Here is a 24,780-nt window from a genome sequence, read left to right on the forward strand (position 1 = left end):
ATATATGAACTCTTATGTTTTTTTTTTTAAATAAATACTCACATTAAACAAGGATTCTTTATAAAATACAAACTTAATTGTTTTTGGAATTAAAAGGCTTACATTTTTTCAGGAATTTCTTTTATAAAAGCAGTGGCTGCGTCTTAGAAAAACAATACTTAAATGGTAAGCTAATTATTTTTTTGAATTTGGTTTCAAAATATTAAATTTTTCCCTACCCTTCTAAAAACTTGAAAGTATCCCTGTAAAAATGTGTAGCATTTCTTCCATTTGGTGGCACAATTAAATTTTTGCAGCGCTTAGTTCGGCTTGTTGGTGTTGAGGTGTGTGGGGGTGTTGGCTGGCTGCTCTCGTGTTCATGTTGCAACAGTTTTTCCCCAAAAATTTCCCTGGTTCCCCACAATTTTCCTTTCATCAGCAGAGGCCACATGCCTTTGCTTTCTGATTTTCCCCCCAAAAGCTTCGTGTGTTGACAGAATTATTTTTCTATCCTACCTCCTGCCGGCCAGAGGTCGACTTCCATTTCCATCGATTAATTTACTAAAAATTCACGTCATTTGCATTTAGTCAATTTTTTCCTTTTTCCTCACCAACCTCCTCACTTTTAATAATTTTTTATGGCCTTTGTTTAATGCACTAAATAGATGGAATTTTTAATCTCGGCTTACAAGCTAAAATACTAAATGAACTTTGTCGTAAAAACAACACTTTTTTTGGGGGGGAAAAATAATTACACTGAATACATAATGAAAACCGAAATGTTTGTTTCGTTTGTGTTGTGTGCGAATTAAATATTATTATATTTTTTTACAACTATGTATTTTTTTTTTGTTATTTGACAATTAATTAGGCGTAATGTGGTCAACTAACTGTTGGCATTAATTAGCTTGTCAATAAAAGTGGGGAATCGGTTTTGTTTTCGGTTTCGGGTGGCAATTTATTTTATAATTATTTAAAACATTGCGTTGGATGCTAGCTTGTTGTACTTTAGAAATACTTGTGATTGGATTTGTTAAGTGTATGTATATTTTGGTAATTATTTAAGGCTTAAATGTAATCCCCGGCCAGATGACGTCGAAAATGTGCTTACTAAGCGACAGCATTAAACTCGATCCTTCACTTTCATTTGTAATCATTTTGGGTGTTAAAATTTTTGTACATCTCATCCCGTCTCTTTCTCCTTAACTATATGGCCCACTCTATCCTGTTCATTGTCCAATATTTGTTGTTGTACTTGGCCCACTGGTGACGCTGTTGTTTTTTACAACCTTCATAAATCTTAATTTTAGCGTATGCAAGGACAGGATTTAAACTGGATCACAGGGGAGCACAAGGATGGGTGACAGGATGGGTGTGGGTCGGTGTGGGTGGTTCTTGTAAAGCAGTGGGCGTCACTGGAGGGCAGGGGAGATGGTGTCAGGCTGTTGGCACATTGCTCGTTTTGAAGTTTGAAGCTGCACTTTTGACGTTACAAGCTGCCTCACAAAACAATACCAAAAAGGGGGATACACTTCGAGAAATAATATTAAGAAACAAATTATTTTGTAGTTTTTTTTTGTTATAATATGTCTTGTATTAGTATGTAGAACTTTATATTGCATAAGAATCTTACCAATATTACTACATTCTCTATTTCCTAACACTGTCCACCTTAAAGACACTTCGAAGGAGTCTGACGACATAATTATTATTTACTATTTGGTATTAAATGTTATTTAATATTAAATATGTAATATTATTTTCTAAAATTGATTACATAAATTATAATTCAACACATTTAATACCAGTTAATAAAAACTTAATGATTAAAATGTGATGACATGTCTATAGTAGGTTTCTGGAATATAATTATGTGCAGATTTTAGTTGTATAATTATTAAAATAAGTGTATTAAGTATATATTTCTGAAAATTTCTTATTAACTGGAGCTTATACATATATGTATATTATTAGGCCATATTCCGGTTAATAATTTAATATTTTTTTCAGTGCCAATGTGGCAGGACGGATGAGCTAACTGAAATTTGTCGCAGCAACTGAGGCGAAGGCATCCAGAAATGGCACAAGTTTTGGCGCGTTAAATTTAATGCCTTTGTTTTTGCCACCCCAGTGGAGCTTCCAGCCCCTCCCTCCTGGTCATCCCGCACCCTATTTGCCAGGGGGGTAGGTGGGTTGTACAAGATGTGCCAAAAATTTCGGTCATACTCAGAGCTCCACAACTCGTAAGAAATGTGCTTCGTTTTTTTATTTTTATTTATTTTGATTTTTTTTTTTTTGAGGTCCCTTGCATCATTCAACCCTCCACCGCGTATCCCTAGCCAGAAAACACCCTTGCCACGCCCCCCTTTTTTAGCCTGTGGCGTAAGCAAAACGCATTTTGAAAGCTTTTAGCTGTTAATGTGGCATAAATTTGTCTTTGTTGTTGTCTTGTCAGTATTTTTGTCATTTTGCGGGCGGAAATTGAAATAAAAAGCAAAACTTCAAGTGCCAGGGGCTGGACCCCGTCCAGTTTGCAGTTGCCAGTTGCCGGTCTCTACTTTCATAACCATATCCACAGGATAATCGCAATGCGCCCCCAATGCCCCGAATACCAATGGTCGAAGGGCCGAGGACCTCTTTTGAAAGTCTCACAGCTGGGCGGGCAATTCAAATGTTGGGTTTGTATATAAATTTATTGATTTGCATTAAAATGAGGCGGGGCGCTCGTAAAGTGTGTCATTTCTTTCAATTGGGGGAGAGTGTGTCCTCGCCAGGACATCCCCCTCGCTTTCACATGCCCCGGACAACAGGGATAATTGAGACGGATGACATGTCAATGAACTTGTAATGATGACTTGCAGGCCTCCAAACAAAAAACGAGAAAGCCTGACTAATTTTCCACCGAAACGAATTCTGATTGCTGGCTTCTATTTTGGAGACAATATTTCAAATGGGAACGTTTTAAATTTTAAAGAATGTAAGACATAAGAGGTTCAAAACTGCTTTCTTTACCATTTCTTCTGCTTGTGAGAAGTTTACTTCATAAAAAAGCTAAGTGTTTTTTTTTAAATATATAAATAAATGCTTAAAAAATGTGTCTTAAAGGATCGTGGTAGGACTCTATTTGCTGCAGAACTCAAATCTGACAAGGGATTGATTTTTAAAGACACACACTTCATTTTGAGGTCAACCGCTTCAGAAGTCACATTATCGCAAAAATTTCAACGCCAAACAGGCCATTTTCAGTTGTTGCAGTTTTCCGTTTGCCGATTTTCCCGCTTTTCCGATTTGCAGGATTTTTTCCCCACCGGTTTTGCAGTTTGGTAAGTGAACCACGATAATGTGTCATTCAATTAACACATTTGCTGTCGTTTTTAAGTGCAAGTCGATTATGCTGTCAACAATTTTGCGGTGACCAAAAAAAAGAGAAAAAAGAAACAGTCAACAGAAACAGTCCTGACAAAAAACGCCAACAATTCTTTTTAATTTTTTTTTTTTTTTGCCCTATCCAGAAATAAAACTGCCAACGACTTTTCGCTCATTAATTTTATTTTTCATCGCGTCAACAATTAACCAATCGTCGATTTTTCTCAATGGTCATCAATCAGTATTTATTCTTTTATTTTTTTTGTATTGATTTTTTTGTACTTTTTATTTTCAAGGCAAACATCTCCAATTTAAAGGACCCTTCCTGCTCGTTCTGCTGCATGGTTTTTTTTCGTTGGTATTCTGTGCACACATTTAATTATAGAATAATCTTTGATTTAATATGAAAATTGCATAAAGGTTATGAGGGGAGGTTCTGCGTTGGTTTGCTGGTCGCGTTGCAAATTAATTAATTGCCGCCATATGCTAATTAAACACTCTTTTTGTTGCCCAGCGATTTCTCTCAAACCAGACACCAAGAGTTATATATATATCTATATATTCATAATATATATTCATATAGAATGTGTTGCTCACGTGCATATGCGGTACATACATAAATGGAAAATGTATTCATGCGGCGCGGATTAAAGTAGCTACTCATTAATATGAAATTTTCCCAGTTATTATATGGCAGTGTCGGCATTTCCATATTTTCACTGACTTGCCCTAAATGCCACTGTTATCCTGGCACGTTATCCTTTTGGCCTGCCAATATAAAGCAAGTTTGTGGGATTTATGAAAATATTCTCATTAAAACTCAAATTTCAATTTTCATAAAAAACATAAAACAAAAACATAAATTTCTCAAATTTGTATATCTGCTTTAAGCTTTACAAAGTATTCATTTAAAAAAAAAATATGAATATTTAAATATTTAAAACAATGCAGCTTTTTATTTTGTTTTATATTTTACATAATCCCGTATATATATTTTTTTAATATTTAATTGCGTTGAAATTTATGCTTAAAGTAACGCCTTAATACTTAAATCGAAATTTTTCCTGAATTCCTTATTGGTATTTATTTAGCTGCTTATAAATAATATTAATAATAGCGTGATTTCAATTATAGATAATTATTTATATAATATTTATATAAGATTTATAAGGTAAGAAAGAAGGAAAAATATAAGGAGTAAATGTAAAGATCTTAAGAAATGTTAAACATTTCCTTTGACTTATATTCTATTAAAGTTTCTTCATTTTAGGTTTAATATTTAAGAGTTTCTAGTTTAAGGAAAAGAATAGGCCTGACTGGCTGGTTCGAAATTTTAGGAACAACAAAGAATAAATGACAAAGGAAAAACATTGTTGAGTGCTTTTAATATAACAAAGGATAATATATGAAGAAGTTATGTTTAAAGGGGTCGTGAGCCCTATTATTCCCTACATAATCCCTATATAATTATCACAAAAATGTCTTAAAACTTTCAAAAAAATCGAATAAAAATAACTTATTTAGAAACAAAATACTTTATGGACTTTATAATCCTTTTGAAACCACGCAAGTGCAACCGCTTCTTCGTTGGCAATAAAAACCTTCTACATCATCGAAATGTTGCCACAAAAATTTCGAACTCGGCAACAATGTTGCGCATTGGGGAATGCGCATGTCCTTGCTCTGGCATCCTGGCAACATGTTGCTTGCACGCGTCACCGCTCTCCGCCGCACGTTCGGCTTCCTTCGCTTGTTTTGATTTGTTCGGATTGTTTATGTTTTGGCTATCCTGACGTCCTGACAGGTGGTTGTCCAAAGTCACAAGTCTGCGAGTCCTGAGTCCTGGTCCTGAGACCTGACACTATGATGAGGCCTCGTGTGTGAGTGAATGCCGGGATATTTATGTACGGCAATTGCTCAATGTCGCCCATTGTCTGGCCACCCACCTCCCTTCAACCTCCAAAAAATAAAGAGAAACCCCAAGCCCACTTACAAATGAATCTAACCCTGTTCCAATGCTAGGACACAGAAAAAAATATATATTAAATTTGTTCCTTTGGTTTTTTCAAAAATATTAAGAGCCAAAAGTCATTAAAGTTATGACCGCATGTCCTTGTGGCCGCTTCTTTGTTTGTTTGTCTGCGCCGAAGGTACCTATTCTTGTAAGTATAGGGCAAACACCTTTCAATTCTAGAAATAATTAAAACAATTTATTTCAGCCAAAATAAGAGCCCTTTTTTTACTTCTTCTGACAGTGTAGATTCCATACTCCGTTGGCAGTTGTATCTGCTAGTTTAATCCCATCGCGAGTTCCTCTCACTGGCATTCATTCCCGCATTCCCGTCAAGCGTCAATTTATCATTCCTGGCTGGCATTTATGTGTTCGAGGTCCTTTGAACTCCAGGTCCTTTCAGACCTCCCCCCTTGCCAACGCTCACCTAGTCAGTGTTTTGTAATTGTTTCTCCGGGACGGGCCATATTCAATTCGGGAAAAACACTTTTTCGGATCCGGGGGGAATCCAAAAATGTTGTATCTTATACATTGTTGTTTTTGGGAAAGGATGGCTACAAAATTCTCACATTTCTCCACCTGTCGCTGTCACTTTCTAGCCTTATTTTTTTTTTTTTCAGTTGGCTTTTGGCCCCCAGCCAGTTGGCCAAGTTTGGAGGCCCAGATCGTAGCCCAGGGCTAGGTCCTGGTATCCTACAACTCTCCGGCCAATAGCCATATGGAGGATGCGGCAGTGTGTGTCGCCGTGTATCGCCGCAGGACTCGCGGCATTACTCATAAGCCGCTTAAGGATACTGGGAGTCTTCTCAGTTTTTCGCCGCCATGCGACACAGATCCTGCATAAATCACTTTTCCGTTCGCTTTTCCCAACGATTTTCCGACCGTTTTTGCATAGATGCCAAAGTACAGTCGAGTTTGCCGGAGATACGTTTTAGGTGGAGCGAAAGTGGGTAGGAAATTTTCGGAAAATTAAAAGGATTTTCATTTTTGGGTTATGATTGGATGTCCCCACATTAAAGGTTTACATTTTTGAAGTTTAAGTTTTAGGGAAAATGGGAAATATAATTCAAAAAAACATGTCTCGTAGTTCAATAATTTTAAAAATGTTTCAACTCGTTTAAAAAACTATAAAATGTTTAAACTATTTTAAACAAAGTAATTTATTCTTTAATATATAAGTTACTTAAACTAAATACTTGCGCTTTAACCTTAAAAACAAAAGTCCTGAGATTTATAAGCTAGGCAGGATAACGGGGATTATGTTTATTTTTTTGTGTGTTTGGAAGGTTCGGGTTGAACTTCCCGCTGAAGTAAAGCTTTCACTAAAATGAGACACGTTTCCATTTCCATATAAACCGCATACCCCACTCATACCATAATGCTTTATCCTAGACCTAGACCTGGGATCTGGGATCTGGGCTTTTGGGATCTCTGGCCGCGTCCAGGACTAAGGACAAAGCCAAGTCGCACACAAAGCCAATTGGCTGGCCACCTTCTCCTGGCCACCGAGCTACTGGCCAAAAAGGGAAGCAGGGAACAAAACGAAGCCACGCACTTGTAGTTACAAAGCGGATACTCATTTAAGTTGATTCACCGCACCAACAACTACACAAAGGACCTCGCCAAGCATCCAAGGATGCAAGGATGCGAGGCAGCGACGTCAGCCAATGACACTTTATGACAATTGCACTTGGCGGCTGCTACTGATGAAGAAGACTTGCACTGAAAATAAAAATTAAAGGCATACAAAATAGAAAATTATTATTTTTGGGTGTTCTAGAAATTAAATGTTAAAAGTTCAAAGATTGTAGAAAATTATACAGAAGAATTAACTTGAAATATTGCTTGAAATATTGAACAGAAGTTTCATAAAAAATACAAAAATCTATACAAATTAATGTAAAATTGTTGTCTCAGTGCTGAAAATAAAAGGAGAGTCCTCGAAACAGGGTCGGCTTTCTCTTGGGCCAGCCGAACAAAGGACAACAAGCACAAACAAGTGAAAATCATTCAGGGAAAACTGCCGTCTGCCAACTCGCATCTCGAAAGGAAATACGCGAACGCTGGGGAGCCCAGAAAACGCTTCGCTTAAAAACAAAAAAAAAAAGGGAAAAAAAGGATAACCCACACATACTATAACATATACTATATATGTGTATGTGTGTGAGGGCAAAAACAAAAAGGAATCGTAAACAAAATGCCGGAAAAGGCAAAAACATGGCGACAAAGACGATGACGACGATGATGGCGGCCAACTCCAACCACGTGCTCCTCCGCTCCATATGCTGCACATGATCCGAATCCGAATGCGAATCTAGTGCGGAATATAGGGGACTTTGGAGGGCTATACCGAGGGGTGATCCAGCTGGAAAGTTGGAGCTGGGCAGGAAGAAGGACCAGGAACAGAGTGCCAGGTTTCCCAGGTTATGAGGAAGGGGGAGTGCGGCCCGACGTCGCCGTGATAATGACTTTTTGTCTCCGTTCAAATGTCACTTGATGTTTTGCGGGGGTCCTTGGCTAGTGTTTCCACTTCCTGGCGGCACTTGTAGAAAAATTTAAGGTTTACCAAAGCTAATATTTAATAGAAAATATCAAAGATTTATTTCGTTTTTCTTTGCTTGTTTGTATTGTTATCCTTTTCCGAAAAATGACATAGTCTTTTGTAATTTCTTCGAGTGCACCCGGCTTGGTGGCTTTCCGGTTCTCCGCTATTCCGTTGCTTTGTAGACGACGTTTTCGTTTTTATGCCTCGAGGTCATTCAAGTTCAACCAGCTCCTGCTCCTGCTCCCGGTTGCAGGATCTCCTGATTAATTGGCCGTAAGGAAGAAGTGTGAGGAGTCCTGCCCCGTAGAACAGCATGCTTTTCCACATGCTGGTTTGTTTTGGAAACTGAAATGGTAGCAGGCCTGGTGGGGCACATCAGTATTTGGGGCTGAAACTGGCATTCCTTCGAGACTCACTTGCTAGTCGGACACAAAATTGTTGCCACACCCTCCATTTCTTCCCTCCGTCCAGTCCACTTTCGTCCTTTTGTTATTCCCTTTTTTTTCTCATCGAACTAAATTTTGAAGCGATAATGCCGGCCGCTTAGATACTGGACTTTGGAGAGGAATCGGGAGCAGGTTGGATCAGCAGTCGGGTATAGCTGGAAATCAGTAACCAAAAGGATATAGACAGGATGCCGGTCACCTACAAGACACGAGCCCTGCCGGCACAGCGCCGCCTAGTGCCGAACCTGCTGCGGAGCATCCTGCGCCTCCTGGAGGAAGCCCATCGACCCATGAGCGTCACCGAGGTGATCGCCGCCCTGGGTATCACCTATCGCCGCACCGATCCGGAATTCCAACGCCAGGTCAGGATTAATCTGCGGGACGGTGTGGCTTACGGCATCTTGAAACGCCAGAAGGATCATTTCTCCCTGAGGTCCCGGCGACTGGGCGAGCTGATGGCTCATCTGGATCCCTCCAACCCACACCGATAGAACTGGACTAGAGGATCAGATAAGCCCCAAAACATAAATTATTGAAATTCATACTGAATCTTATGTAAAACACATTATCTGATATAATATCCAAGAATCTTCTTATGATTCCTATTGGATTCCTAATTATAATTAAATAAAATAATAATAAAATAAATTCCTAATGAAATACATATATTGAATACTTATAAAGTCGAAACCCCTATATTTTTTTATCTCTTAAAGGTGTATTTGTTGTATCGTTCACAGTAATATCATCCATTAGTAACATTGAATGCGCATTCGTCACTGTAATTTTTGGACGTTAAATAAATTTAAAGCCAACAGCCCTCATGACTGTCTCTCCAATAGAAGTAGATTGATTTTAGCAAGCATAAAATGAATAGCCTAATTATATTTATCGGCATTTGTGGCCCATCGTGGAGGTGGCCCATCGACGACTGCCACCCACCCAGGTGCAGTAATAATTCGCTTTAACGAACCGCAGAGACTGGGATTTTGTCGCGTCGAAAGTGGCATGTGGCAGGCTGGGAATGGGGGGCGGGGGAGTGAACAAACGCGTTTTGCGGCAAATATTTGCGGTTATCTAAATGAAATGCACGTCGTTCCAAAGGCAACCACACACAGAGTGGTGTTGGGGTTACGGATGTTTTTTTCGGTATTTGCATTGCACCACCAAATATGCAATTAAATCATAAATTACGCGGTTAAAATCAAACATTATCCAGCTGATATTTTTAGTCTGGATAGTAGTCGGGCTGGTAGTCTATGGTTGTATACCAAATTTTGTTTTAATTTTTGAGGGAATCTCTGGTCATCAAAAAACAAACGCCATTATGAACTATGAATTATTTATAGGTTCTGGATGTGCTAGATGAAATCTAGATGAATGGCCACTAGATTTTCAATTGTTTGGCCATTCCAATTAAAATTCGGAACTGAACACTTGGGTAATTAAATTTTAATTGAAACATCCCACACGCTGCCAGATAAATAACAGAAGTTTTTCCAAATTAATATTTACACCAGACTGCGTTCCAAGTCAAATGTCCTGTTTACTAATTACTAATAAATTAGCTTCATATCGATTGTGAATACATATATATGTTTTAACAGAGAGCATCTGCTTAGCGGAAATCCCCTTGAATGACAATTATCGATCTAGAATTCATGAATCGAAGGGCAAATAATTGATTATGCCTTCGCCATCGCATCCTTGACGAGATGTCTAGCATGTTTTATTATTATTTTAGTCGCTTGTTTAATTGCAAACGGAAGCGGAAATACTCGACAGCTATAAATTTCTCAGATGTAACGATTTTTTTGTGAATGAACAAAAAAATGTATTAAATAAATAAAATTATAAGTAACGAGAAGCAGCTTTGATGAGAAAAGACGGACAGGCAGACAGGGGGTTGATATGCGATAGAGCTAACATCCATCTTAAAAAAATATTAAAAGTATTTTACATGTATAGCAATTTTTGAAATCTTAAAAAATAAAATAAAATCTTTAAAAAATGCAGATGGTTATGCAGACAGACTGAAAAGACTATATATTTCAGAGATAGTCCATCCTATCCCTAAAAACTAGTTTGCCGTCTTCTATAGTGTAAAAACACAAACTCAAAAACCGAAACCAAAAATCGACACCAAAAATATACAACAATAATAACCAACACAAATACAAAAAAAAAACAGAAACACCGCAGACAGAGACATCTGGGTAGAGAGGGCATCCCGCATCCTGAATCGTGAATCCTGGATCCTGGAACGGTAAATAAATTATGCATTAAAGGCCATTGCGTTGATGATTTATGCAGTGGATTCCCAGGGAACGGACCAGTCCCACTGCCAACTAGAAAAACAAAAGCCGCAGTTAATAAAGTCCTGCAACGGTGACCATGGCGTACAAAACAGGCCCTCCTTCTGCCACTTTTGCTGTGCAACTTCTGCAACTTGCTTGCCACTTGCCACTTGCCTCATTCTTCAGTGGCAAGTTCAAGAGAATAGAGTTCAACAGCTTCAGACCTGGACTTTTAAATTTCTTATGAGCTAAAAAATGTAAAAAAATAACTAGATACCCTGGAAGTCAACTTAAAATAATTAGACTACAGTGATATAATAGAATATATATTTTTATAAATATTAAATATAGATTTGTGTACTTTTAAAAAATATTAAAAATTAAAAAAGTAATAATTAAAAATTTGGTAAGGATATGTTTCTCTGAAGGATACGAGGGTATCTAGAAAAAAGCAACCACAAACTTATGAAACATATGAGCAAAGAGTTGCAACTTGTGGCAACTTGGCAAAGGGCTATTGTTTTATTATTGTTGTTCTCTTATTTGTTGTTGTTGTTGGTTTTTGCTGGTGGCAGGCACGCACAATTAAATCAAATTACCTCGAGTGCACTCGGCGCTTTTTCACAGTCTGAATCCGAGTCCTGGGAAGGAGGCTCCAAATACGCGCCGGAATCGGGCCTTGTTCCCTGGTCCCTTGGCCTGCCTGGTCCTTGGGTCCTGCAATTAAGCTTTGTGTCAAGTGTCTGGCTTTGGAGATTCTTGAATTCTTTCTCCTTTCTTTTTGTCATTCATGTGCCTCATTTAAAAGGATGCCTGTGTGTGAAGTTCTTCCGGTTGTGTGTCAATGAACTTCTCCCCTCATATTTGTTTAATTTTAATATTTATTTAACCACTAATATATAAGAAATATTTAGTTTTATTTTTGTTTATTTATGAAAACAAAAAAGTACCCCAGTATTATATACTCTTTGTTTTTTTTTCCTTCAAAACTAGTGCAGAATATATTGAAATTGCAGCGAATGAAGCGTGGAATTTAGCCACAAAAAGAGTATATTGGCTAAAAGTAATAATTGTTAGTATTTTTCCGTAGAAAGACTATAAATTCCACACATTATAGAATGGAAAAATAAAACTGGTATGTATATATGTATTTTTCGTTCAAATTAAATTTTTGCATTGAAACTATCACGAAAACAGATTGAAATTGCAGCGAATGGAGCGCACAATTCGGATGGCGTTTTTGGGTGTCTTAATTGAAATCGCAGTTCATCCGGACGGAGTATGCAGTTATGGAAAAACAGGACCTGCAAAAATACAACAACAACAACAAAAAAAGAAAAGAAAAGCGTACAAAAATTGGAAAAAAAAGAAATGCGCAAAACACAAAACTCGATTCGGAGCACACGCCAGGGAATCGAGTTGACATATTCATGTGGGGGCCACAAACCGGACAAAGGCGAACAATATGCGACGCTGATGACAGAGTGACAGGACGAAGGAAAAGAACACTAGGACCAGGACTATCAGGACAGCCAGAAGCAAGAGCTGGAGCAGGAGCTGAAGCCTGAGCAGGTCCTGGAGCTGGAGTAACGATGAAAGAAGCATTACGGCGGCTGAATATGCTTCCCGAATCCTCAGGGGATACGACACACTGCGAAAAAGAAGGCGGTGTTAAAAGGTGCAGGGGGACAGGCACAGGAACAGGAGTAGGAGTAGGAGCGGAAGCAGGAGCAGGAGCAGGACAAGACTGAGACACGGACCCTCACTTCAGGCTACAGGGGTTCAAAGGCACAGAGATAAATGCTAAAAACTGAAAGAGATTTCCTAAGACACTTTTTAATAAAATAAAATAAACAAATAAGGAGTTATTTAAAAAATAAAAAAAAATTAATTATGTAGGTATAAAAATATTTTACAAAAGCTAAAAGTATGTATGTAATTTTTTGCAGTACATAGTCCCCATTGCCGGCATGTGGCTATGAAAACCTCAAAATGTGAAAACCGAAATTAAATTTACATCAAAAAGGAGCGAAAAGGACAACGGACAGCGGACAAGGGGCCAGAGCTCAGGGGGCAGCAACCAGTGGGGGGTGTGTGTGTGTGTGTATGTTGCACAGAATCAGGATCAGGAGCAACATGTGAGGGTGGAATGCAGTCCTGGAGGGTACGTGTACCGTGGGGTGTGCCATTGTAATTTTATTAGGTGAGAAATGTGCTCCAGTGCGAGGGCGGGTGTCGAGCATTTCTGCCAGCAAATAAATAAGCCAAATATGGTGCGAGTATACTACAATATACCTCTTCCCCTCCCTTGCGTAAATGTGTGCGTTTCCGGTTCCGTTTCCGGTTCGTTCCGTTCCAATTCAGTTCGTTTCATTTTTTTTTTGCGGCCCGAACTCTTGGCTCTAGCCGAGCCTCAGGGGGGCACAGCATTAAATTAATTTTGACACGAAAATGCATTTAACAAGTTCTTTATTTATTTAATACTCTTGTAGAGAGTTTTATTATTTTTTTATAATAAAATATAAGCATGTCCACGTATCCGTTTGCCCGTTAATTTTTTTTTCTTAAATTAGTGTCTCAGTTTTATAGTACATACTCTTTTATCTAACTAGGCGGATCGGCGGACAGTATCTGTAGCAGTCATATAACTGAAAGATCAAAAAATTGCATAAGTTTTTGTTAATTAAAGGTATAAGCTTCACATCTTTACAATTATATTATAAATAATAGAAAGATGAGCTATCTATATCCTATTCCTATTCCTATTTTTATCTTATAGAGTATTTAAAGTATTGTATATTTCCTCCTTATTTTATCTTAGCTTTCCTGTAGCTTTTCTTGAATATCTTAAATTTTCAACGCCCTAATTACCAAGAACCTCCTGCCACCAAAAAAATATTCAACATTTCCTAGGCATTTCTGGTATTTTGTAGCACATAATTTCGGGCTGTCAGCTCGCGCTTCGGTGAAATATGCAAATAAATTACCCAAACACCGCACAATTTATGGGCGAGTGTGTGCAATTAACCTGAAATTAAATGATTGTCATTATTATTGCCCTTGTATTGGGCTCTATAGGGGGTGGCCTCGTTAATTCGTTAATTGGGTGGTCGAGGTGGTTCATTCCCGCAGGATATGAACTACAATACTATATGTATAATTTTTTTTGACCATTTTTTTCATGGAGTGTGAACACTTCAGCTGTTGGAATAAATTTATTTGGTTTTCAATTAAAAATTATTACTTTTTATATGATTGTATATATGTATAAAGAATATACATATGTATATATTTATTTAATTATTCAAATATTGTTTTAGTGACCTGAAAACAAACAAAAGTGATTTTTAAATTATATTCATTTCAGTTTTCACTTTTAGTGTACCTCGAATCGGGTTACAATTCCTTTCGTCGTCTAATCTCTCTCCGGCATTTGAAGGGACTCTGGCATTCCTTTGAATCGCTACAACTGAAAGGATCAAGCAGCCTGTGAACTATTAACATTTAAACTCGGATCCTGGCACACATGCCTCAGTTTGCTGCTGGAAGCTTCGAGCTCCAGTTTCTGCAATGCCATGACAAATGGCAGCCGCTTCATCCGCTGGTATTTAAACTCAACTCAGCCCGAAGTCCTGACCTTGCACTGAGAGACATTTGAAGGACATACTCAAAATAATTTAAAAAAAACCAAAAGTAAGTAAACTTATGTTGGAGGTGATTATTTCTTCTCTTGAGAATGTATTTTATTAATAAATTAAAATTTTCTTTCTGTGCATAATTGTGACAATCGAGGGCAGCTGGACAAAGGACTTTGGACAATGGACAGCCGGATTCCTGAGCCGGCGTTGAGTCGAGATATTTATGAATCACACGAGCTCAGTAAATCATCGCCCAGCTGGCCAGGATAAGTTCCTGAGCCCCAAGCCTGCCATGCTGCCATCCTGTCTATCCTGACCATCCTGCCCTGTCCTGTCCTGTCTTCATCCTTTTGTGCTCCGTGTCCTGGCCGCCAGAAGGCAACAGGTTCACCTTCACTCCATCACCATCCTCATCCTCAGCTCTATCGAGCTGAGACAACAAACTCTGGATTCTGATCTCCGCCTGACTGCTGCAACAAAATACAATTATGATGGGCTTCGAGTTGCATGCAGCATGGAAATAAGTTGATGACCATATAGACGCCAGACAAAGGACGAAGGATGAGGATGTGGATGTTGATGTGGAGGCAGTTGCAGATGGAGGAGGACTAGGAGATGACAGGAATGGGAGTGACGCCAGTCGACCCCCTTTTTGCTCCAGTTCCACTTTCATTCCGGTCGAGGCCAGCTGCGTCATCGAGTCGTTGACTCTTCTCTTTCACTTGGCTTCAAGTTTGTTAACTTGGCTCTTTTCCAGCTAAAGCTTTTGGTAGCCAGATAATCAGCCCAATTTTCAAAAGCTGACTAAAAATTGGTTAAAATGGATAGATTTATGAGCGTTTTTAATAATTGGTTTAGTATTTAGTTAATCTGTTGTTTTAGATGAAGGACTTTTAGGTTTAGAAAATAAAAATTTGGATAGTAATTTCCGAGTGAGAAGTTCAAAAATTTTTAAATAAGTTGGAATTTTCTTACTATATTTTTTGAGCTTATAGTATGTATATTCTTTCTCTTTAAGAGTTTAGCAAAATACTCTAAAACTTCTAAGATTATCTTTTAAACCTTAAAACTAAGAATTGGTTCACTATCTTCTATATTTAAGTGCACTATATTTTAAAAAATATGTTTAAACATTTATTGTACTTTTCTACAACCTAAACTCCTATTAACTCCTATAAACTACTAAGATTAAAATTTAATAAATTAAAAATACTTTTCATTATTGGCAGACAGCACTGCCGGATGATTTTTGGAGGAAGGAGCTGCAGGACTCAAAGGAGCAAATGCGTCGCCATGCTGATTACCAGGCCATCTCCCATCTCCGCGGGCACTCTGTCCACTGTTTGCCCATTTCATCAGCAAAAGGCAAAAGCAACAGCACCACCGCCAGCATCTCTCCAGCAACAGCAACAGCAACCGACCGAGCCACCCAAGCCACCCCAGGACGACCCAGAACCACCAACCTCCCACCACCGCCCGTCGCTTGGTGGCGCCACTTTGTCGCGACGCTTTTTATAATTGAAGCAAATTGTTAGTTGAGTTGGCATTCACTCCTCACTCCTCCTTGTTGCTGCTGCTGTTATTATTGTCCTTGCATTTGAAGAGATGCCTCCTTCCACCCACTCCAGCCATATCCTTTGTCGCATTCCAATTACAAAACAATCATGACGAGCTCTAGATACTCGCCTCCTTGCACACAATAGCTAGTTAACTGAGCAGATCTGAAAGAAACACTGAAATAATGACAGAATGACTAGCTGACTGACTGACTGACTGACTGACTATCCTGCTGGGATATAAATTAATATAAAAATTCATAACTACTTGCACAGGATTTAATCTAGATTCTAGAGTCTTTGAGGTTGGGCAACCCATTTGAATAGAAAAGTTTCATTGAAAAGAAAATAATTTCTACGATCTTAAACTGAAAGATTATTAAAGGAATCAGGCAGGCTCCCTCAGTTGCCAATTATGGCAACTCACTTAGCCTAGCTCCGAGAGTGGGTTAATATTAATCCCAGAATGTCCGGTCCTATTTGGCTGATCGATGTGCGGTGTGGCAGTTGCAAGCAGTTGCACTTTGAAGGGGCCGTGGCACATGCATAGGCACTGGCAGTGGCACTGGCAGTAGCAATGGTAGTGGCAATCCCATCCAATCCCCGAATCCCGAACGTCCTGTTTGTCAACTGCACTGAATCCTGGCATTTTCGCTTTGCGCCGGCAGCCAAACGAGCTAATTGAAATGCAACTCGAAGGCCCTGGCAACACCCACCATAAAACACGACCACCCATCACCCATCACCCACTAACCATCTACTCACCGCCCACAAGAACCCATCCCAGGTCAGGTGTGATGGTGGCATCTAAAAGCCTTGAGCTTGCGGTCATATCAACAAGGATACGTTGACTAAGTCGGCCTCAATCGCGTCCTTTGTGCCCGATGGTCTTCTTCATGTGGCATCAGCCCCAGGCACATCGGTCAAGTGGCCTCCCACTTGACCTCCCCCAGCTTCAGTTCCTTTGGCTCCTACAGCTCCTTCTTCTTATACTTATGAATTTCATATCGAAATCCTAAAAAGGATGTTTGAAAGTCTTTAAGAATTTTGCTTAAAAAATTAGTAACAGAACGGGTTCTTGGATATATTTCTATTTCTAGAATCTTATGTATTCCAGCAAGTAACTTCAAATTCCTTATTTTCATAGACTAATTATCCTATTTTATATTTAATGCATAAATTAATTAATTTATAAAAATTGTATGAGGAAACTAATATATTTGAACGAATATCCTTTTATCCTTGGGCATTTACTCTGTGTGTGTGGCTTTGTTTGAGTTCAGTGGCGCTTAAAGGCTCCAAAACAGGATGCGTTCACCCTGCTGGATGTTTGGTCCTGCGAAAGTCAGTGCTTTAGGGATTTAGTCACGCTCGTGTCCTTGGCCATGCGTCTGGGGATCCTCCATCGCCACCACCAGCACCACCACCAGCAACACTACCACCACCAACACCAACACCCATCGTCCATGTGCAATAATACCTGTTTGGCCTGTAGGGTCCTTGCCAGAGGGTCCTGCCAGCTGCTGCTGCTGCTTCAGGCTAAAGGACTCCGACCAGACTCTTGCTCCTGCCGGCTCCTTGCTGTTTTCACGCCCGTTGAATGCGAGGCAAGTGAGCGTGAGCTGGGCAAGGACATTAGAGTGCGGCAGGATGTGGTCACCCTCACACACCCGCCCTCGTCACCCCTCTCCGCTCCCTGCAGAGGACACTCATTTAGAGTGTGTGTGTGCCGCAGCTTAGTCCAGTCAACTGACTTTGCTCAGCTAAATGAGATTTTGCGGTGTGTAATTTGAAAATTGTGAAATTACCCAACACTGCGCGCCAGTGAGTGACATGGCACATTAGCAGGGACTCGCAGGACACTTACTCTGGAATTATCCAACCACTGCCACCCCCACTTTCCATTACCACAAGCTAGACCCCTTTTTTTTTGGGCCATAATTCAAAACCAAAATCCAATTCTTGTGATTTTTCGCACCTCATCACAAGGAAAAGTCTCTGTGCTCCGGGCTCGTTCCCCCTCTATTTGATTATGCTCCTTTTTTTGTTTTTTTTTCGGGTTTTTAGGCAAGAAGCTTAAAGACCTCTAACATCCCTTGGCAGCATATTGTTTTACATGTTGTGGGTAAACGGATTGGGCCTGGTTTTCTGTTTTTTAGCCTGCGGCTGAGTCATCTTTCTGGGTTGAAAGGGTCTGGACCCAAAATTGTTATACTCCCTAGCTGTTGATTTGGTTTTTCTATTTGGCTGCTTATTTATCTACTCAACATATTTATGCAGAATTTGCCACCCCATCTTTGCCATCATATTTATTTATTATCACTTTTTTTCGGGGAAAACCCCAAAAACTTAGGGTAAGCTTCCGGGGCTTCTTATTTTAAATGGGTTTCTTAAATATGATTATGATCTTTAATTAATATAAATTAGTTAGGAAAACGTAGAAAAAAATATTTAACATATTATTCTTTATTAAAAATAAGAGTCTCTTTTATGCTTTTTCTAGTTTAGATTAAGAAAATTATTAAAAAACGTATAATGTGTTAGGCATACAAATATTTATAACAATATGTTCCAAAAAATATATATGTTTTCTTAAATTTTAAGTCAGATTAAATGTATGTAGCTTTGAGGGATTAGATAAGATTGCGAGTTATTATAAATTTTTTAGCTAATTTTATTTAAATTCTTTTATAAGATAGATTTAAGTGCGATTTCAAATGACTTTGACTTGTTTTGAAGTAAAGCCTTTAAAACTTTGAAATTATTTTTATTTTTCAAACAATTATGATTATTTTTTTTACCATTATAAACAAGGATAGGCTAAATATTTGACATATTTAATGGCATACAAAAGTCAAATAAAAGATATGAGTGTAAAAGTGCGAAAGAATTTATTTTAGGTTGTTTTTTTTTTTACCAAAATATATGTACATATAATATCTTAAATATTTGGAACAAATTCATATTTGTGATTGATACTAAAAGTAATAAACGATTTAAAAATGCATATAAAATTAAGATTACTAAATCTGTTAACTTAAATTCAAGTACATCGCCAACACTTAAACGCAGTTGTCTTCCTACCGATAACCGATATCGATTTTCATCTGATTCGGACAAGCCATTCGGAGGCTTTCAACTTCGTTATCCTTATATCATATCAATTTTCCTTGCTCCATAATTCCTTTTTTGAAGAAGGGTAAATTTAAATTTTTTATAATAAAATATTTTTTTTTTGAGGCCCTGGAATGTGTGGAAACGTAGTTGGCGTCCGCACCAACATGCCAGTCAGTCCCAGATTTCAGATTTCACTTCACTTCACTTAGCTCTGCTATAAATATACACATATACATACACCCTTTATTCGATCGACAAAATTTCTCTTTCGGCAGCACACAAAAACTGTTGTAAATTAACGTATCTCCGTACCGTGTTCGAAACGTTGGGTTATTGGTCCTCAGTGTCTAGCCTGCCTGTTTTCCCGGTTTTCCTCCAGACCCAATTACCGTAGTCAGATAACCGCAGAAGACCCAACTGAAAAATCAACAATATTCCCGAAAAACTACAATAAACTCGCGAATCAAGTTTTGATAAAGAGGTACAAGAGTCGAAACGAAAAAATCGATACCCGATCTTTGACAGTGATAGCGATCCACGGAATCGATATCGCGTCAAAAGTCGAGTGGAACTTGAACCCCTGGCAGTTTCTTTGTACAAAACAGGAAGCGAAAAAATCAAGTCTATTACAGTACTTGAAACATTGACAGGAAAGGAGAGCTATATCTGAAAAAACTTCGTTGGTATCTGTGTATCCTGGCAGTCGGAAAATGGAAGATGTCCAAGTGAATCTGGGTGAGCCGTCGTCACACAATGCCATGGCAGCTGCCGCGGCTGCCGCTGCCGCCACCGCTACGGCACGACATGGGCACAGTATGATCCTCGGCCAGAAGCTTGGTCCACAGCCGCAAAACCACCATCCCATGGACCATATGCAGCAGCCACACCGACTCTACAACCACCACCGCCACAACGCACAAGCTTACCAGCTCCACCGCCAGCATCTGCAGCACCAACTCCACCAGCAGCAACAGCTTCACCACCACCCCCAGCTGCACCGCCAGCTGCTGCAGCAGCATCGTCACCACCCCCACCAGGTCGGCCCCCAGCTGAGCCACCTCAGTCAAATAAATCAAATCAGTCAGCTCAACCAACTCAGCCACCTGAACCAGATCAGTCAGATCAACCAGCTCAATCATATCACCCAGTTGAACCATCACCTGCAGCAGCACCAGCACCACATGAGCCAGCTGCACCATCACCAGAGTCAGCATAACCACCATCCGCTATTGCATTCCCAGTCGCTACCACTGCCATCGCCCCTGCCGCTCCGCAAGCTGACGCTTGCCTCTCCTGCCTTCAACCTGAACCTGAGCTTGGACCAAGAACTGACGGGGGACCACCAGATGGACCCCCAGACACAAAATATGCAGATGGGCCTCGGCCTGGAACTCGACCTGGACCTGGACATAAGGGAAGACAACATGAGTAGCACCCGTAGCGACAGCACCACTGGCAGCTCTGACAGCTCCCGTGGAAGCTCAAGTGGCAGTTCCAGCGGCAGCTCCTCTGGAAGCACCAGCGACCAGGGGCATGGACTCGGTACTGAGACTGGGCTCGACCAGGACACATCGCTATCGTCGACCCATTTCCCAGTCACCTATGCTCATGCCCCGTACACCGATGACCAGATCCCTGATGTGGAGATTTTCTCGGGCACGACAGCAACAACACAGCAGGTGAGTTTTTTGGGAAAACTAATCAGAATGGGAATTGACTTCCAGATCTGTCCGACATCCTATTATAATACGTTCCTCCTGTAGATTCCCATAAGTGACGGCATTGAAATAGAAAGCGCCACCGATGACGAGATGGCTGCCATGTCCATGTCTTCGGCGATTACTAAGCCACTGCCCACTCAGCCCATGACACCAAGTCCCAGTGCCAGTTTCAGTTCGTTTACACTTCCAGTGTACTCAGATTCGGAGGCCATCGCCACGGCGTCCCCTTCTTTGGATTCCGCTTCTCTGGAAGGGGATAACTCGGACGACCTGGATCCCTTGTACGATCTGAAGCCGTCCGCTTCCATTTTTATGAAGGCGGCCAATTCGAAATTAAACGCCTCCGCCGCCGCCTACAAGATGCGTGGTCTGGACTTGGGGTTCGGGACCGGAGGCGATGGCTGCGGCGGTGGCCTGCTGCCCACGCCCACCACCACCATTCAGTATAAGCCGCAGCATTTGTCCGAGTCCTTGGCAGAGTTCAGACTAAATGCTGGGGCTGCGGTCTTCAAGCCACTTCGGAGCCGTGGAGGAGGAGTAGGAGAAGGAGTACCTGCCGGCATGGGACAAGGAGAAGGAGAAGGAGTCACTGAAGGAGAAAAGAATGAAGATTATGCTATAGCAGAAGGCAGCGCTGTATTGGAAGGAGAAGCTACAACCACGGGAGGCGATGGTGGAGACAGCGCCGGCATTGAAGTTGGAGATGGAGTCGGAGGAGTTCGCGGTGGTGGCGGCCGAGTGGTGGCCGGCGTGAGGGGAGGCCGCGGATTGCTGGCATTGCCGGGTCTATTACCGGCACCGCATCCGCTGCCCCTGCAGACCCACCTCACGCACGGGCATTCACACCTCCATCCACATTTGCATGTCCATCCGCCGTATCCGCATGCCCATGCTCATGCCCACGCCCATCTCCTTCAGCGTCTGGCCGTCAAGCAGAATATCCGATACCGCAAGCAACCGCTACCGGATCTGTTCCATGCCGTCATCGCCCTGATGCGGGATCAGAGCCGTTCGGTCAGCTATCCGGAGATCATCAACGCTCTGTCGGTCCGCCTGCAGCGCCCGGAGGTGGAGCTGAAGCGCCATGTGCCACACACCCTGCACGCGGCTGTCAATAATGGTTACTTGCGCAAGGACGGCAACCGATACTCTCTGCTGACCGAGATCGAGCAGGTGGAGATCATGCGACGCAACCAGCAGACTGCCGAGCGGGCCAAGGAGCTGGAGAAGGAGCCGCTCTCCTGGCGCAAGCGCTAGTCAGAGCTACTAAGGAATCACAACCAAGAACAAGTAATGATAACAACAAGTGACACATGAAGAGACCTGAAGACATGAAGACATGAAAAGACCGAGAAACAAGAGAACCCAAGAGAAACCCAAGATCGACATCGATCGATACACCATCCGTTTAGCCATCCAAATGAAACCCTCATCCCATCATACGTGAATTACCGTTTTGGCCTACCCCATCTAACCCACCCAGTCCGGCCACATCTGCATACATATTTTTGGCATCGCATAGCTAACGTATGACGTATCGCGTATATATATCTTATATGATATATACATATCCACCCATATATTTTTTACAAAAACGAGCATGCACAGAAGTCATAGCTGTGGGACCAGCTCGTGTGCATCCTGCCGCACTGCATCCATGCACTCTACTATCAACTGCAACCGAGTCCCATCCGTAACGAGTGCCACGAGCTGCCCAAAAGCTGCGAGTCCTGTGAGTTCTTGTGCCGCCGACGAGCCCACCATATATTTGGTTTGGTATTTTGGTTTTACTGTACGTGAACTAGTCCGCGGACCGGCCATGCTCGATCCGTGACCCATCTGTCACACCACAACCCATCAACCCGTGATCAGTGATCCGTGATCTGTGATCTGTGATCCGTAATCGTGCCGCAATCAAAGGGACCGTCCTGCGCATGTTTCGTAAATAACGAGCGTTCCAATACTGCTGCCGTTCCTATTTTGCGTTTAAATCACATTCGAGTTGTCCTGGTTCCAGCGCCTTTATATTTGCAAGCTTTCGGGTATAAATAAATTGTAGTTTTTCAAATAATTTTTATGTTTTATTAATGAGTGGAGGGATGGGTATCCAAAAAGGGGGAACCTATAACTCTTGATAACTGGTAACTTTAAAAAATACGCGAATTATACAAATTCTGTTCGTGATTCTATAGCATATGAGAATATGTTAAGATGTCTGCTCAGAGAAATAAAAACAAACTTTAAACTTATTATCAAAATTAAAACTTTATTTCAAATTCTTGAAACCTCTTATCCAGCAAAACATTTTCCTTCTGAAACATGTAAAAGTTATAAATAATTGGGAAACAATAAAACTTTGCACTCTTTGCAAAAAACAAAAAAAAATGAACTGAAAATTTAAAATTGTATAAATAAATATCATACAACATATCTACATATAATTAAAAGAAATAAAGAAAACGTCAATGTAGGTTAGTTCTCGAAATGGACGGGATTCGATTTTATCTTGGCTTGCAATTACAAAAATTATAAAGTTACAGTTTTCATTCAAGTAAAATGATAAGAATAACATTCGCAAGTTCTTTATAATCTACATATGCCAATTGTGAAGTTTATAATTTATTTGTTTGCCTCGTGTGATGTAGGTGTAGTAGCCAAGCCAATCTTTTTCGTATCCTGATGTTATAAGTTGAGAACGTGTCGTTTTTCGTCGGTAACCATAATTTGTGGAGCGCCATTATTAGTCGGTCTTCATTTTGGATTCGGCTCCGTTAATATCGGCCAGCATTTTGGCGATCAAGTCATCGGTCTCCTTCACGTAGGTTGCCATTGGGACCACATCCTCTCCGGGCTCAGCCAGCTCCGTCTGAATACGGGCCAACTCCTTCTCATTCAATGGAACGGAAAAGATTCCGTGGGGAAAAGCATCGTTGATCATGCAGTTGTTACATGGAAATTCGTTGCGATTAAGGCTGCCGACTCCAATGAGAGAAAGTCCGTTATAGTCGCTGTCGCCGTCGCCGTAAATTTCCAAGTAGCCATCCCCATCCTCGTCGTCGTATTCGCGAAAGTTGAAATTTGCAGAGCGCAATGCATGTGGAGCGTCAAGGCCGTACCCCTCCACGCGCATCCAGGGGTTATAGCCCAGGGAGTTGATGAACGCCGCTGGATCCATATTGTTCTCATCGCTTATTTCTGATTCATTGTCGTCAATGTCGGCAAATGCATTGTGCCAGTGACCATCCTGCGTACCATGCATAAAATGAATCGGCACCGAGCGAGTCTCACGCAAAGCATCTTGGTTGTCGCGGTTAAGAACGGTTTCAAAGGGCTCGTCGCTGGATACCTCGGCCAACTCTTCCCAGTCATCGTCCCAATCCATGTCCATTGGATTAAATCGATTCATCTTTGCGCACAATTTTGTTGAACTTAACAAAATTTTCGACCAGCTTCCGTACGTAGCGTTGTTCTCAAGGTGCCTGATTTTTTTTCAAATTAGTGATGGGTGCCAAAAGCTAAAGAGGATTATCGTATTTAACTTTAATGCACTTCGATAAATTTTGGCTTCGATTTGAACTTTTCGCCTTGCAGGCCAAAAATGATGTTACGGATACTTACTTCTTGAAATTTCAAGTAACACCTACTGAGATTTACAATTACTATTCTTCAAAAATTATTAAATATTGTGTAGAATTTATTCTGCCATTGACATTAGTGCCATTGGCTAAAGTTTTTTTTAACACTATCTGGCAATATCTTAAACAGTAGTGTTGGTAATTGTTGACTTTTCCATTCGCAGAAGCTCTCTTGTTTGCCAGTTATTTAAAAAAATTTGTTTCATATATTTTTTTTTAAATTGTTCCACCTAAAACCATAATATAAAGGTTTTTTGTGGTTTTTCGAGTTTTAAGCTGATCAATTGATATAAATCAATTGACACAAGTCTCACCACCTGCTGCTTTAGTGTTCGATAACGATGAACATTCTGTGCACGTTATTTCATTCTGTATTTACAAAACTTTCAGTTGAAGATTTATGTATAATACGTATAAAACGCATATTTCTAACAATACCCATACCATAATTACATGAAGATCTACAAAC

The 24,780-nt window shown here is 40.5% G+C and overlaps 3 protein-coding genes and 1 long non-coding RNA gene across 4 annotated transcripts; 2 read left to right on the forward strand and 2 right to left on the reverse strand.

The window, feature by feature from the left end:
• Positions 1 to 5,355: 5,355 nt before the first annotated feature.
• LOC138926762 (uncharacterized) lies at positions 5,356 to 6,397 on the reverse strand. Its single transcript, XR_011443388.1, has 2 exons — positions 5,589 to 6,397; positions 5,356 to 5,535 (listed from the first exon to the last, which is right to left on the reverse strand). It is a non-coding gene; the product is annotated as an uncharacterized lncRNA (long non-coding RNA).
• Positions 6,398 to 8,262: 1,865 nt separating this feature from the next.
• LOC108134353 (uncharacterized) lies at positions 8,263 to 8,969 on the forward strand. The gene has a single exon (XM_017254631.3). The coding sequence runs from the start codon at positions 8,536 to 8,538 to the stop codon at positions 8,836 to 8,838; it is 303 nt and encodes a 100-aa protein (XP_017110120.1). The 5' UTR covers positions 8,263 to 8,535; the 3' UTR covers positions 8,839 to 8,969.
• A 10,146-nt stretch (positions 8,970 to 19,115) lies between these two features.
• On the forward strand, positions 19,116 to 22,747 carry LOC108134350 (uncharacterized). Its single transcript, XM_017254627.3, has 2 exons — positions 19,116 to 20,634; positions 20,719 to 22,747. Exons 1-2 carry the CDS (start codon positions 19,666 to 19,668, stop codon positions 21,931 to 21,933), a joined length of 2,184 nt encoding a protein of 727 aa, XP_017110116.2. The 5' UTR covers positions 19,116 to 19,665; the 3' UTR covers positions 21,934 to 22,747.
• Positions 22,748 to 23,142: 395 nt separating this feature from the next.
• Positions 23,143 to 24,588, reverse strand: LOC122321032 (uncharacterized). The gene is made up of 2 exons (XM_043209997.2): positions 24,295 to 24,588; positions 23,143 to 24,191 (listed from the first exon to the last, which is right to left on the reverse strand). Exon 2 carries the CDS (start codon positions 24,080 to 24,082, stop codon positions 23,417 to 23,419), a length of 666 nt encoding a protein of 221 aa, XP_043065932.1. The 5' UTR covers positions 24,083 to 24,191; positions 24,295 to 24,588; the 3' UTR covers positions 23,143 to 23,416.
• Between the last annotated feature and the right edge of the window lie 192 nt (positions 24,589 to 24,780).

The sequence above is a fragment of the Drosophila bipectinata genome, chromosome XL (genome assembly GCF_030179905.1).
Source record: "Drosophila bipectinata strain 14024-0381.07 chromosome XL, DbipHiC1v2, whole genome shotgun sequence".
In the NCBI taxonomy this organism is placed as follows: domain Eukaryota; kingdom Metazoa; phylum Arthropoda; class Insecta; order Diptera; family Drosophilidae; genus Drosophila; species Drosophila bipectinata.

Coding starts and splice junctions, on each gene's coding strand:
- LOC108134353 (XM_017254631.3), top strand. CDS start 8,536: ATGCCGGTCACCTACAAGACACGAGCCCTGCCGGCACAGCGCCGCCTA.
- LOC122321032 (XM_043209997.2), bottom strand. CDS start 24,082: ATGAATCGATTTAATCCAATGGACATGGATTGGGACGATGACTGGGAA.
- LOC108134350 (XM_017254627.3), top strand. CDS start 19,666: ATGGAAGATGTCCAAGTGAATCTGGGTGAGCCGTCGTCACACAATGCC. Junction 20,635..20,718: donor CGACAGCAACAACACAGCAG/GTGAGTTTTTTG, acceptor TTCCTCCTGTAG/ATTCCCATAAGTGACGGCAT.